Here is a 15587-nt window from a genome sequence, read left to right as displayed (position 1 = left end):
CTGGGTTTTGCCTCCCCTCCAGCAGATGGAGACAGAGAAGTTTTGGTGGACTCTGTCCTAAACTCTGAGGTGCCACCTACAGTCCATCGGTATTTTAATGTATCCAAGCAGAATGATTCAAAACCCTACTCAACTATCTGCTATAACTGGGATTGAAACCCACAGAAACCAGGCTAACTAACCCAAACGGTAGCAGAGCCTGTAACAAGATTGGAAAACATCAATAAAAAAGTTCAAATAATATAATCACTTATCTGCAGAGTAAAGTAGCCAAGAACTGACCAAGCGGACTCTCCGTTATCCCTACGCTGAAAAGGGCGGGACTCTGGACTGATCCGTGGTACTACAGGAACGAAATTATCAGGTAAGAACTAATTTTCTTTTTCCTGTATGTACCCGGATCAGCCATACTCCTGGGATATACCAGAGCTCTCCTATCTGGGGTGGGACCTTGAGAGTCCCACTCGGATCACACCTTCACCAAAGCTCCCAGAGTCTGGAACTCGCACATACAACCGGTAATGACGAGCAAAGGTGTGCAGAAATTTCCAAGTGGCTGCTCTACAAATCTCCTGCGGCGAAATCTGATGGCACTCAGCCCACGAGGCTGCCTGTGAACGTGTAGAATGCGCTCGGAGACCCTCCGGGAGGGGACAACCCTGAAAGAGGTACGCCGATCCAATGGCCTCTTTTAACTAACGAGCTATAGTAGTCCTAGACGCTTCATTACCTCTCCTGGGACCACTCCAGAGCACAAATAAGTGGTCTGACGTGCGAAAACTATTTGTGACCTCCAAATAACGCAACAGGGCCCGTCTGATGTCTAATCTCCGTAAATCAGTAGAGTGGGGATCAGAAGGATCCAAATCAGAGAAGCATGGAAATTCCACAGACTGATTCGAGCGAAAAAAAGATACCAGTTTTGGAAGAAATGAAGGCACTGTACGTAAGGAAACTCCCGAATCCGTAATCCTCAAAAAGGGCTCCCTGCAAGATAGAAAGATAGAAGCATAGAAACGATGGCAGAAGAAGACCAAACGGCCCATCCAGTCTGCCCAGCAAGCTTTCACACTTATTTTTTTCTCATACTTATCTGTTACTCTTGGTCCTTATTAGTAACTTTTTGGTTCTATTTACTTTCCACCCCCGCGACTGATGTAGAGAGCAGTGCTGGAGCTGCCTCTAAGAGAAGTATCTAGCTTAATTGGTTAGGGGTAGTAACCGCCGCAATAAGCAAGCTACTCCCACGCTTGTTTACCCAGCCTGTGTAATTCAGTCCTTGTTGGTTGTTGTCTGAATATAAATTCTCTTTTCTTCATTCCCCCCTGCCGTTGAAGCCGTGAGCTGCGCTGGATATGTATTCCAAGTGAAGAATCAGGCTTAACTGATTCGGGGTAGTAACCGCCGCAACAAGCAAGCTACTCCCCCGCTTTTTTGTGAATGCAAATCCTTTTTTCCACATTTCCTCTTGCCGTTGAAGCATAGAGCAATGTTGGAGTCGCATTAACCGTGTGTATGTTTATTGAATAAGGGTATTAATCTCCAGGTAGTAGCTGTCATTCCCGCAAGCCACTCCCATGCCTCTTCTCTTCATTCACATCCGCTAGACTTTATGGATCCAGTGTTTATCCCATGCCCCTTTGAAATCCTTCACAGTTTTGGTCTTCACCACTTCCTCTGGAAGTGCGTTCCAGGCATCCACCACCCTCTCCATGAAGAAATACTTCCTGACATTGGTTCTGAGTCTTCCTCCATGGAGCTTCAAATCGTGACCCCTGGTTCTGCTGATTTTTTTCCAAGATAACACCTGAAGCTCCGACACTCTGCGAGCCGAAGAAATAGCCATGAGAAATGATACCTTTAAAGTAAGATCCTTCAAAGTAGCCCTTTTTATGGGTTCGAACGGCGCATTACACAGAGCGCATTACACAGAGCACAAGTTCAAATTCCACGATGGACAAGGCCTTTTAAATCGGAAGACGCAGAAGATTCACCCCTTTAAGAAAACACGTCACGTCAGGATGAGCAGCCAAGGAAACTTCTCATAACTTGCCACGGAAACATCCAAGAGCCGCTATCTGCACCCGTAGCGAGTTGCAGGACGATCCCTTAGTGAGGCCTGCCTGTAAGAAGGAGAGAATATCCGACACCACCACCCGAGTGGGATCTATGCTGTGTTGAATGCACCAGGCCTCAAATATTCCCCAAACTCTAACATAAGCTAGTGAGGTAGAAGCCTTTCGCAACTGCAAAAGAGTGGTTATCACCGCATCCAAATAACCTTTACTCTTCAAGCGTTGCCTCTCAAAAGCCATGCCGCAAGACAGAAGCGATCTGCCTCGTCCAAACAAACGGGCCCCTGATGCAGAAGATTTGACAACTCCCTGAACCGCAGTGGACTGTCTACCACTAGGTTTGACTAGATCCGCAAACCAGGGACGCCTCGGCCACTCTGGCGCAATTAGTATCACTTCCCTCGGATGCGTCTCTATTCTTCAAAGCACTTTTCCGATCAGTGTCCAGGGCGGAAACACATTCAGCAGGACTTCCGTCGGCCAAGGAAGAATCAGGGTATCCACTCCTTTCGCCCCGTCCCTCGGCGCCGACTGAAGAAACGAGGAGCCTTGGCATTTCGGAACGTGGCCATGAGATCCATGCTCGGTCTGGACCGCACGTCGCATATCGTCTGGAAAGCTTCTGCTGAGAGTTCCCACTTTCCAGGATCGAGACGGTGGCGACTGAGAAAGTCAGCTTGAACGTTGTCGACCCCTGCAATGTAAGAGGCCTCAATGCTGACGAGATGCTGTTCTGCCCAATGAATCAGGAGTTGAGCTTCCAGCGCCACAGGTTGGCTCTTGGTTCCTCCTTGGCGATTGATATCAGCCACCGTTGTTGTGTTGTCCAATAGGACTCTGACCGATTTCTCTCGTAGAAGCAGCAGAAAGGCTTGCAACGCCAACCTCACTGCTCTGGTCTCTAGAAGGTTGATTGACCAACTGGATTCTTCTATGGACCAGAGGCCCTGCACCGAATTATCTTGACAAACTGCCCCCAGCCAGAGAGGCTGGCATCCGTGGTCACTACTGTCCAAACGGGCATTTCCAGGGGCATACCCCGGTTCAAGTTGTCAGAGAGGAGCCACCAGTCGAGACTGGACCGAGCAGAATCCGTAAGAGGAAGGAGAAGGTGAAACTGTTCGGAAACGGGACTCCAACGGTAAAGCAACGCTGACTGCAGAGGTCTCATATGCGCAAAAGCCCATGGCACGAACTCTAGAGTGGAGACCATGGAACCAAGGACACTCAAGTAATCCCATACTCGTGGATGATTTTGGGACAACAAATCTCGAATCCTTGCAGTTTGACAATGTGGTCCTTGGTGAAAGACTTTTCCCTGCCGTGTGTCAAACAAAGCTCCCAGGAATTCCAAAGACTGCGAGGGAATCAGGTGGCTCTTGGCAGGGTTGACTACCCAACCAAGAGACTGTAGTAGCTGAAGCACCTTGCTCACCGCCGAGCGACGGAGATCCTCTAACTTTGCCCGAATCAGCCAGTCGATCAGAGAGGGATGCACAAGAAGCCCTTCTTGTCTCAAGTGCACCACCACTACAATCATGATTTTGGTAAAGGTTCTGGGTGCTATAGCCAGGCCGAAGGGAAGAGCGCAAAATTGAAAATGATCACCCAGCATGGAGAACCGCAGGAACTTCTTTTGGTGGTCCGGGCAGATGCCGATGTGTAAGTATGCTTCAGTGAGATTGAGGGATACTAGGAACTCGCCCTTGTGAACCAAGGTGATGACCGACCACAGAGTCTCCATGCGAAAGCGTGAGACACGAAGGCATCTGTTGACTCACTTCAGGTCTAAGATGGGCTGGTAGGTACCATCTTTTTTTGGAACCACAAAGTAAATGCAGTAACGGCCCTTTCACCGTCCCTCGGGGGAACTGCCACTATCACTCCTAGATCGATAAGACGACTCACAGTGTCTCTGACCGCCTGACGTTTCTCCTCATAAGAGCAAGGGGAGATTAGGAAGCGATCCCGAAGGCATCGAGCAAAATCTAAAGCGTGGCCTTGTCTTATCACTGTGAGGACCCACTGATCTGATGTTAACTTGGCCTACTCCTCATAAAACTAAGACAGTCTGCCTCCCACAAGCGGAACAGAGGAATGGACCAGCCGCATTTCATTGAGAGGATTTAACTCCTCCTGCAGATTGAGGGGCTCCAGATCTTCTAAATCTACTGCCACGAAAGGACTGAGACCAAGAATGCTGCTGGCCTGTAGACTGTCTGGAGGAGGAACCTGAAGAAAGAGAAGCTCAGAATCTACGATTCCCTCGGAAATGAGACCAGGAAGGGAAGGCACCCCTCAGTCTAGGCTTCTCCTCCGGCAAGCGGTGGATCTTGTTTTCACCCAAGGATTGGATCATATCTTCCAATTCCTTTCCGAACAGTAACTTGCCCTTAAAGAGTAAGGAACCCAACTGAGCTTTAAAGGATACGTCGGCCGACCAGTTCCTCAACCAGAGTAAGCAGCGGGTCGAGCAGCTGCCACCATGGACCGGGCCGATGTCCGAAACAGGTCATACAAGGCATCACAGCTGTATGCCACCACGGCTTCCAGGTGACCTGCCTGAGCGGCCTGCTCCTGAGAAAGAGAGGTAATATTCTGCAGATGTTGGACCCAATGAATCTCTGCATGCAAAGAAAAGCTGCTGCACATAGTAGCCCGGACTCCCAGCGCAGAAACTCTAAAAATGCGCTTAAGTTGCACCTCAAGCTTACGGTCCTGGAGATCTCGAAGTGCCATTGCTCCTGTCACCGGAATGATGGTCTTTTTGGTTACCGCAGGCACCGCCGTGTCCACCTTAGGCACTTTCAACAGGTCCAATGCCTCCTCAGGCAGGGGATACAGCCTACCCATTGCCTTGCTGACCTTGAGTCCCAACTCTGGAGTGTCCCATTCACAGAACGGTAAATTGGTGACAGACAAATGAAAGGGAAAAGACTTTGTCGGCCCCTGGAGACCCACCAAGACTGGATCAATGTTGCCCAAACGGGAATCTTCCTTAGGTTCCTCAATACCTAATTCTTCCAAAACAGCTGGAATGAGCGGGTCCAACTCATCTCTTCTAAAGAGACGGACCACCTTAGGGTCATTCTCCCTCCATGCCTGGAGGCTTGACATAGTCCAAGTCATTGTCAGGATCCGCCCCCAGCGGGGGCTTGTTGCCCAAATTCATGTCATTCGGGTCAGAATCTGGTGATGACTCATCGCCTGCCGGACAGGGCCGGGGCGGAACCACGGAGGGACCGAGGAACCGAAGCACCACCTTTCTCTGAAAACCGAGGCCGCTTAGGACCATGCGCCCCAGAGACCAGTGAGGCAGTTCCTGCCTTCCTCTTAGCAGCTTTGCGGGCTTTAAAGGCCTTATGTAGGAGCATAATAAAATCAGAAGAAAATGAGGAAGAGGAGTCAGAATCCCCCTCAGGGCTCTGTCCCTCCTTGTCAGCGATCTCTTGTGCCCGCTTGCCCCTCTCAGGAGCCTGAAAATGTGGCGACAACGGAGGGGGTAAATTCCCCTCCCCCAGCATGGCTAGCTCAGTTGTGCGAAAAGTTTGCAAGATGGCATCCGTTCCCGCGCTGCAGCGACCCGAGCTTTCCCGGCTCGCGGCGCGGCTTAGAAACGCCGTTGCCAGCGGCAGCCAATGTTCCCTCCCCCCTGGGGAGGCAGGCGGAACAGAGGCCAACTTTGCAGGCTTTCTCATGCTGCGGAGAGCAGCCTGCAACTTTGCAGGCTGCTCTCCGCAGCATGAGAAAAAACGAAACGGCCGCACCAAATTAACAGGAATGCTGACTGAGTGAAAAAGCCCGCCCTCAGCGCAGCCCGATAATGGAGGGAGACCCGGCACAGGAAAGTATATTGCCCCTGAAACAGGAAAAAACAAAGTGGCAAAACTTTTTTTTTTAAACCTGTTCGACGTCTTCCTGGGTCCTCTGCCTCCGAGGGTGAGTGAGCCGGGCTCCCCGGTATCACCCCATAACCTAGGGGGAGCGGAGCGGACAAGAGGGTTCTCAACCCCTCGCTCCGAGTGCCTCAAATACCAGGGGGGATAGTCCCCTCGGGACCTGCCAACCCCCCCTGGGAGGGTCAGAAGACTGTGGAGAATTTAGATCTTCCGTCCTCTTCAGCACTAAATACAAGATCAGTAAATTTAAAAAAACAACAAAAAAAAAACTGAGTAAGACCAGACTGAAGGGTTTTGCACCTCCACAATCTGCTGGAGACAGAAATACTGACGGACTATAGGTGGCACCTCAGGGTTTAGGACAGAGTCCGCCAAAACCTCTCTGTCTCTATCTGCTGGAGGGGAGGCAAAACCGAGTCTAGACTGATCCGGGTACGTACAGGGAAAGTGGGCTTATTTTTCTATTTTTTTTCCTATTTATTTATTTATTTATTTATTTTAACTTTTAGGAAGTTAGGACTCTTGAAATGGGAGGCGCTCTGGACCTGCGTTAGGGTCACAGGCCTCCCACCTTACATTTAAGTGTTATTTTATTGTGGCTGTCCACCTTCTTGGTTGGCTTCGATAAATTATTTGCAGCAAATTGCCTATTAATAACCTTCATTGCATGCATTTGCATTATTCATGCATGCAAATTGCATGCAAAGGTCTTTATAATAGGGGAGAGTGCCAGAGCAGACATGCAAAATATTGCGTAAATTGCGCAATATCAATGTGATCGTGCTCTATCGCGTGATATACAATGTTTAATGCGCGTTAGAGCACTGCCGCGTCTTGATGCATCTCCCAGTAAGTTTGTACCTGAGGCAAAGGAGGGTAAAGTGACTTGCCCAAGGTCACAGGAAACGTCAGCAGGATTTGAACCCCGGTTTCCCTGGAACTCATGTGCAGAACTGTGGGTATATTCTTAAAACTGAAGCCTCTCACCTGGATAAAAGGGACGCCTGTTCTTTCAATGGCCACCACACCCACCGTTTGGTTCACTTCCAAGTCAAGGATCAGAATCTCTCTTGGATACAGCAGCAGCATGTGGTTCTTCTTAGAAAGCAGGTAGGACAGCTGGAGACAATCATTCAGCGTCACTGATTCGGTGCTGAAAACAGACAGAAGAGCAAGTTTGCTTACCGTAAACTGTGTTTTCCGTAGATAGCAGATGAATTAGCCGTGCTGTCTGGGGTACGTCCTCCGTGCCACTAGGTGGCAGAGCTCTCCAAGTATGGTCAAGTCTTTCAGCTAGGCACTCCATCTTGTATATCGCTCCCTCTGCATGAGGTACCTCAGTCTGTATCAAAGCAAGTGTTATGCCATGTCAGAACTGTCCGGGGAGGCGGGCGGGTCAGCATGGCTAATTCATCTGCTATCTACGGAAAACACAGTTTACGGTAAGCAAACTTGCTCTTTTCATGTAGATAAGCAGCTGAATTAACCATGCTGTCTGGGAGTCCCCAGCTGTCTTATTGAGCAGTTGATGCTATTGGTCTTTGTTTATTGTGCTCAATACGGGATGTATTGGCAGACAGTTACTATGAAGACTGTTTATGTGAGGTAATTGTGCTCTTCTGTAGGATAGTCTGTCCCGATAGCGCGTCATCCGCAACTTGCTTATCTAAGCAGTAATGGGGATGTGAAAGTATGTAAAGATGATGACATCGCTTCTTTACAGATGTGTAGGATAGATGTTTCATGAAAGTGGGCAACTGAGGTCACCACGGCTGTTACTTGATGCGCTTTGGAATTGCCGATATCGACTGCGATCATTTATGGCAACAAATTTGTATACCGTTGGACATCCAGGTGGAAAACTTTCTTTTTGTCACTGGACGTCCTTTGGCGTTAGGAATGAACGAAAGAAACAGCTGCGAAGGACTGTGTGGTAAATAGGTGCTCTGTATACAATATGGAAGCGCACACTTACCGTCCAATGTAAATAAGGTCTACTCATTGTCATTTTCATGAGGTGTTGGAGGAAAAATGGGTAAGGTGATAGTCTGGTTGAGATGGAAACTAGATATTATCTTTGGTAGAAAACTTAGGGTGAGTTTGTAAGGCCACCTTGTGATGAGAGTAGTGAACTAAGGCTTGAAAGTCACTAACTCGTCCCGCTGATGTGAAGGCCGCCAGGAAAAGTACTTACTATGAGAGGTATCGAAGGTTACAAGTTTCTAATGGTTCAAAGGGTGGACGCACCTGTTGATTCAGGATTATGTAAATATTCCATGTCACTGGCAGTTACTTTATTGGTGGATGCAGGTGTAGGTCACCTTCCATGAACTTGGAAACAAGCGAATGATATGAAATAGATTCTCTGTTTAGAGAAGTATGGTAAACTGTTATAGCGCTTAAGTGAACTCGCAGTGAAGATGTGGTGAGACTTTCACTGTATAGGAGATAGAGGTAAGAAAGAAGGTACTTTGGTGGACAAGGCAGAGGGTCCATGTCCTTTGTGGAGCAGCAGGGAGTGTAGTGAGACCACTTTCTCTGGTAGTTGAGTCTGGTTGAAGGCTTCCTTGAAGACAGTAATATGTCCTGGAGGGAAGGATGTAAGGTAAAATTGCAGTAGATGATCCGTTCAACCCGCACATCGTGAGGTGGAGGGAGGAGTGAAAAAGATACTGTAGGGATCCATTGTCCTGGATGAGAAGATTAGGATTGCTGCTCAAGGGAATTTGGTCTGTGATGGACAGATGTAGTTGATAACTATACTATGGTTGTCCCGGCCATGTTGGCACGATAAGAATGAGATTCGACTGCTCTCTGATGCATCTCTGGATTGTAGGAGAGTGGAGAGGTATCGGAGGGAACGCATAGAGTATGTCGTGAGACCAGTCATGAGGAATGCGTCTGGAGCTAGTCTGAGCAGGCTCGGGTATACCGAGCAGAAATTCTCCAGCTTCCTGTTGGTTTCAGTTGTAAAGAGGTTGATGGAAGGAAGACCTCATATGGAGGAGAATGTGTGTTGTGCAACCTTTTGAGCTAGTTCCCATTCGTGGAAATGAAAAATGCTGCTCCGTTGGGCTGCCCTGGAATTGTGTGTTCCGGGGAAAATAACTTGCTTGAAGAAGGATGGATCAGTGATGAGTCCATCCTAGTATCTGAACTGCTACTCTGCAGAGGTTCCAAGAACCTGACCTTCTTGTACTTATGTAGAACACTGCAACTTGATTGTCATAGGAATCATTACTACCTATTGTGGTAAGGTGCTTTCGAAGGGTGGAAGGGCATTTCTGTCCACCGTGAGTTCCAGGAGGTTTATGGGTCACGCGCATTCCGTAATGTTCTTCTCATTAAGTGGTCCAGAAACCCTGAGTCTGTAAGTGGGCGAGGTTAGGCCCCCCATCCTCTGGGGAATGGGTCAGTAGTAAGTGTTATATGATGCCCAAGGGGTCGTAGAGGTGAACCCGTGAGTAGTGTTAATGGGAAAAGCCACCACTGTAGATCTGTCTGCATGTTGTTGTTATGGTTATTGGAGAGGATGCATATGTAGGCATGTATGAGGAGCTACGCAAATGGCCGCTGCCCTGTGGCCTAATATGATTAGGATTTGGCGTGCCAGAACTGTTGCACTGTGAAGTAGAAGTGACGCCAGCGTGGAGAGAGCTAATGCTCTCGAATGCGGTAGGAAAGCCTTGTTCTGATTGGTGTCGATATTTGCTCCCATGAATTGCAGAGTTTATATTGGTTCTAAATGTGATGTTTCGTAAATTACCAGGAGGCCTAGATTGTCTCGGCAGGGAAATAATTCGTAGTAGATTGTCCCGTAGGAGAGTCTGATTTGGTGCTATGAAGAGCACATCGTCTAGATAGGGAAATTTTGCACCCCATGACGATGAAGATGCGCCAGCACTACTGCCCGACATTTTGTGAAGACCCTAGGGGCAGATGAAAGGCCCAAAGGAAGGACCGATATTGGTAGCACCTGGTTGTCCATCTTGAAAAATAGGTAGGACCAGGAATCCAGATGGTATGTGCATCTTTCAAATTCAGGGAACACATTCCCTCCTTGGGTCGTAGAACTGGAAGAACAGACTTGCGGGAAGTCCTTGCACTTCTCTTTGTAGAGATGTTTGTTGAGTGAATGGAGGTTTAGGATGAGGCGTAGGCCTCCTGACCTCTTAGGAATTAGGAAATATTAAGAATAGAATTTCTGATAGATTTCTTGGTAAAGTACTCTCTGAATGCAATGATTCTGGAGAAGAGCCCTGATTACCCTCAGTATGGAAATTGGTGTTCTATAATGGAGAAGACCAAAGGATCCAAAGTGATGAGCTTCCAGGTTGGAAGGAAGTTGGGTCCCCTGCAGTTACTCATCAGAAGTATGTGTGCAGGTGGCGGTATGATTCTGAAAAACCCAGCAAGGTTTTCCGGTTTAGGGTTAGTCATTAAAGTGGCTGACGAGGTTGTATTCTTCCTCTTTTCCACCTTTTTTTTTTTTTTTAAGTCATCTGGTGACTTATTATCGTATGGTGGCGGTGAAAAGAGGAAGCCTGATCTTAGAAGCCGTCTGTATCATCCCGTCCACTAGCAGGGAGTGAAGGGGAAGGTCCGCAGTAATATGGAAGGAGAATGTGCACAGCACCTATGAGATCCCGGACTTAATGCAGTGGTAGGGCCATTGGGTGAATAGGCCATGTCAAAATTCTTTTTTTTTTTACCCAGCATCTTCTGTCGTGAACCCACAAGGAAATCATAGGCTTCAGCTTAGCAGGCGCCATTCGTGTCCTTGGTGAGTGGGGGCGGGATTGGGTATACCGGTCCGTGAATAATTTTTTTTTTTTTTTACCATTATTAGGCTTTAGTGGTGTTGAAGTACGCGTTTGTTATGTGGGTCTTGTGGTGACTCTTCCCTTTGCGTGGACTTCTAGGTGCGCTCATGGGAGCCTTTGCGTTATTGCTGACTGCCTTTCCTTTTTTTTTTCTTAGACAGTGGACGCTGTGATAGCTTCAGGTGGATGGTATGCATAAGTTACCATGCACCCGACGCCTACGCCTATGTCCTGGCACGTCCGGCGTCTCCGCCGGCTTTCAGTGCATCCCGTTTGGTGGATCCCGTGTCTGTGCTGGTATCCTGCGCGTTGCGCCCACGTGACTATGTCCGCGCCTGTTGCACCTGTTTGAATGATGTGCCGGATGGTCTGGGGTGACCGAAGCCCACATCAAGACCAGAGCGAGCCAGTGCGTGCTGATGGCTCTGCATGGGCTAGCGGTTGGATGTGTAGGCGCCCGGCCAGTGTAACGATGGCTAGGGCATGTGTCGATGCACTGGGTCCATGGCGCAGTCGCCGATGCGCCCATTCCATGGCTGTCAACAGCGCACTGTCCGAGGTGCCCACTCATCGATTCGCCGGCTGCTCATCTCCACGGCACAGGCGGCTGTGCGCCGGCTCTCTCGGCGCACGCGTCAATGTGCCCGCTGTCTCTGCATAGGAGCCAATGCACTGGTTCCTCGGAGCAGGCGCCCATGTTCCCTATCCTCTGTGCAGGCGCCGATGTGCCGAGTCAGGTGCCGGCGGGCCGTCTCCTCGGCTCAGACGCCGATGCGCCTGCTCCATGGTGCACGCGCCCGCTCCCCGGCACACTTTGAAGCGCCGGCCTTTCGGCTCCCAGCCCGATCAGTGACATGCCGGTTCTCCAGCTCTCATATTGACGAGCAGGTCCTTCGGCGCCACCGCAACTAGTTTTGGCCTCTGAGATAGAGAGGCAGTCAGCGTTGCGGCAGAATATCCCAGAGCTGATTTTAAAACTTGGCGCTCTGTCTTTCAGCAGCCAGTAAGTGAGAAACAACGGCTGCAAGGCGCCCCCTCCCCCATTCTCTACTCAGTGCCAGCCCAGGTAAACCGGGGGGTAACCGAGGAGACGAAGTAAGCATCGAGTAGGTTTGGAGATATTGGGGGGGGGGAGGGGGTGCCCCGAGATGCTGAACAATCTTATGAGGGCAGCTTGAGGAAGTTTGGTTTTTTTTGTTTTTTTTGATGATATATGTCTTCATCTTCGTTTTCCCTTTTTGTCAAGAGGATTTAAGATAGAAATATAACTGTTTTGTTAAGTATAGTGAAGATAGAGGGCCCCCGCGCACTGTGTTGCGTGGAAAATTTTAGACTGAGGTACCTCAGGCAGAGCGAGCGATATACAAGATGGAGTGCCTAGCTGAAAGGCTTAACCATACTTGGAGAGCTCCGCCACCTAGTGGCACGGAGGACGCACCCCAGACAGCACGGCTAATTCAGCCTTTTATCTCCGTGAAACCCTGCGACACCAGCACCGCAGACCCGGGAGAGGCCCTCTGCCGCCCTGTGGTGTGTGCATGGGCTCCAGAGTCAAGAGCTGGCGCCTGCTTCCACTGCGACATGGAGGAGAGAGGCCACCTGCTGCCTGCCCCGCAGAGCTTACCTGGGTTTTTCATTACTGATAAGGACCTTGACTCTGTTCAGAGCTTTCTTGGCTCCTGTGGCAGGGGCCACTTTGCTGTGTGCGGGGCTGGAGTGCGGGCTGGATACATACACCTTCTTGCCAGTGCTGACAGGAGCCTTGGAAGGCGAGAAGTCGGAGATGAACACTATTCCCTCGCTGGTAAGCACTATAATCGAGAAAAACAAAAACAGGAGAAACAGAAAAGGCTTCCATTACCTACTGCAGTATTATTCACACTACCCAGCAAGCTCTGACAAAGCACTCGGAAAGTTTCATCACGGGAGGCTAGCTGCCAATATTACTCCAGGGCTTGACAATGCCTGGGCACTAGGTCACCGTGACAACCAGAAATTTAATCGAGGTGCCTACGGCAGGTGGCACCTGCCACCCCACAGGCTAAAGAGGAGTGGGCAGCTTCAGTGCCTGTGCAGGGCAATAGGAGGAGGAGAGCTGCTGCCTGGTGCCGACTGCCAGGGGATGGCGGAGGCCTGAGAGAGAGCTGTCCGTTACTGGCCAAAGAGATGCGTTTCCCCAACCTCTGCAAGCTCAAGGCACACCTACGCAGCGCTGCAGCGTCAGCGCAGCCCATGTGTCCTCTGTAACCCTGTGAAGCCCATTTCTTTCTGTTAATACTGCATTCCTGTGTAGCCTCTCTCAGTCTGTGGCATCTCGCTATTAAAAACGAAAGCACAGGTGCCCAGCTATTTTTGTTAGTAATCATAAAGCTACTTATGATCAAAAAACGAAAAAGCTTAGAAGAGCAAGAATGACAACTTCTTGTGTGACATGTCAGAAAACGTTGCTTCACTGCCTCTTCACCGCTTTCCACCACAAGTTATGAGGCTCCATACACCCACAGCAGTGGCAGACCAGAGGCCACGGAGCAGGCAGTGCAGACAAGGAGAGGACTCACATGGCTAAAGCATTGAGAACCCCACCAGTCTCGCTTCCACATTTTAAAACCAAGCCAGAAATGAGTTCAGATCAGCTCGCTCTATACACAAGTTTAGTCGGTGCAGAGAGCCGGCTCGGTTAGTTACCGTGGCTGCTGCTCCCAACACTCAGAGTGAGTCGCATCCCATGCTCGGTGCATGCTCTCCCCGTCTCACTCAGCCTGGGGATAGGACAGAGGCTGGAAGGACTCAGAGGAGGAGGCGGGGCCCAGCTATCCGTGCCACGTTTAAGAGCCACCATTGATGTCTCTGGTTACCGTGAGATGCTGAGGGCAGAGCCCAGGCGCTGGTCTGGATCTGAGCATCAGGCAGTGGAGACTTTTCCATGGCAGAACCTGATCAGGTCTGAAGGCACCCAGGTTGGGAAACACACATCCATGAAGAGGATTCTTGGAAAGTTTTATTAGAGAAGACTAACTGCCAAAATTAGACATGAACAGAACTACAGAAGGACCCTGCAAGTCTAGAAACTGGGCATCTGAATTGCAGATGAAATTTAATCTGAACAAGTGCAAAGTAAGGCACATAGCAAGAAATAATCCTAACCATACATACACAATGCCGATCTTGTCTGCTTCCAAAAGGACTTGAGGACAATGGTTCAGTTACTGGTATTATCTCGGAATAACTACTGTAATGGGATCCTTACAGGTTTCCTAAAAGCTTCTGAAGAGGCTACAACTTAGACAAAATACAGATGCTAGACTGACAGGTGGCCTTAAACTGAGCAATTTTATAACCTCACTTCTTGCCAGTTCAGTACAGTGTCGCATTTAGGATCTTGGTCTTGCTTTTTAAGATGTTACATCTATCTCTCACATAGCGGGTTGCCTATGCTCCAAACTGGCCTCCATGGTCAACCCAGCTGGGGTTGAGGTCAATATTCAAAGTCATTTAGACAGATAAAGAAAAATTGGTTCTTACCTGCTAATTTTCATTCCTGTAATGCCACAGATCAGACCAGAAAAATACAATCGCTAACAGAGAACTCGGCACAACTTAAATGCCAATAATATTCACATAATATTTTTTATTCACAGTTTTGTTTACAAATTGTGTCATTAGAACCAACATGTGCTACATAACACCATATATTAAAACCATCAACAACGCATCATCATCCTAATATCAAACATACCAACATTCATACTCTCCCTAAAATTGTGACATACACATCTAAATATATACCTTTGTCATTAAATATTAACATCACCAGCATAGAACATTATAAATATACAACAAAAGTTATTTTATAATTGGCAAACAGCCTACATATAACATGTTATAAAAATTTACAATCATATGTTATGCATCTATGAGATATATATTGTTGTTGTGTATTGTTGTGTGTATCTATGCTGGTGATGTTATATTTATAATGTTCTATGCTGGTGATGTTAATATTTAATGACAAAGGTATATATTTAGATGTGTATGTCACAATTTTAGGGAGAGTATGAATGTTGGTATGTTTGATATTAGGATGATGATGCGTCGTTGATGGTTTTAATATATGGTGTTATGTAGCACATGTTGGTTCTAATGACACAATTTGTAAACAAAACTGTGAATAAAAAATATTATGTGAATATTATTGGCATTTAAGTTGTGCCGAGTTCTCTGTTAGCGATTGTATTTTTCATAAATAATAACAGAGATATACGTACTGTATCTTTTTACCTGAACAGATCAGACCAGACCAGACAAGTGGGTTTTGCCTCCCTACCAGCAGATGGAGACAGAGAAACAAACCTTTGAGGCACTGCTACATAAAAGAGAGCGCCACCTGCAGTCCCTTCAGTAGACCTGTAACCCCAAACCTCTTTCTTGGGCTAACAGGGAAAACTATAGGGTTGGAAATCCCCAAAAACCGGAGCCTAAAACACTCCCAAAAAACTAAATTTGAAAAACTCGAACCATGATCAAAAACTGTCCACATACTCTGAAAAGCAAACGACTTGAAGCACCGGTTGCCAAAAGCACAGTCTTTCAGCAGTGATGGGATGGGTCTCTGGACTGATCTGTGGTATTACAGGAATGAAAATTAGCATAAAGAACTAATTTTCCTTTCCTAAAAACATACCCAGATCAGTCCAGACAAATGGGATGCACCCAAGCACCCCCAGACTGGGTGGGAACCCAAAAGACCCGCACGCAGAACACGCTACTTCCTGCGCCCGCACATCCAAGAG

At 48.3% G+C, this 15587-nt stretch overlaps 1 protein-coding gene across 4 annotated transcripts in view; it reads right to left on the bottom strand.

Moving 5' to 3' along the window:
* WDR11 (WD repeat domain 11) overlaps positions 1 to 15587 on the bottom strand; it is a 238628-nt gene that overhangs the window by 166761 nt on the left and 56280 nt on the right. For all 4 annotated transcript variants that reach the window (XM_029610533.1, XM_029610534.1, XM_029610535.1 and 1 more), the window contains exons 5-6: positions 12422 to 12608; positions 6962 to 7127 (exon numbers count right to left, since the gene is read on the bottom strand). In XM_029610533.1, the coding sequence (XP_029466393.1) occupies positions 6962 to 7127; positions 12422 to 12608 (353 nt within the window). The remainder of the gene's footprint in view (positions 1 to 6961; positions 7128 to 12421; positions 12609 to 15587) is intronic.

This window comes from Rhinatrema bivittatum, chromosome 7 (assembly GCF_901001135.1).
Source record: "Rhinatrema bivittatum chromosome 7, aRhiBiv1.1, whole genome shotgun sequence".
NCBI classification, from domain to species: domain Eukaryota; kingdom Metazoa; phylum Chordata; class Amphibia; order Gymnophiona; family Rhinatrematidae; genus Rhinatrema; species Rhinatrema bivittatum.
The sequence above is the reverse complement of the archived record's forward strand: the minus strand, read 5'-3'. Positions and strand labels throughout refer to the sequence as shown.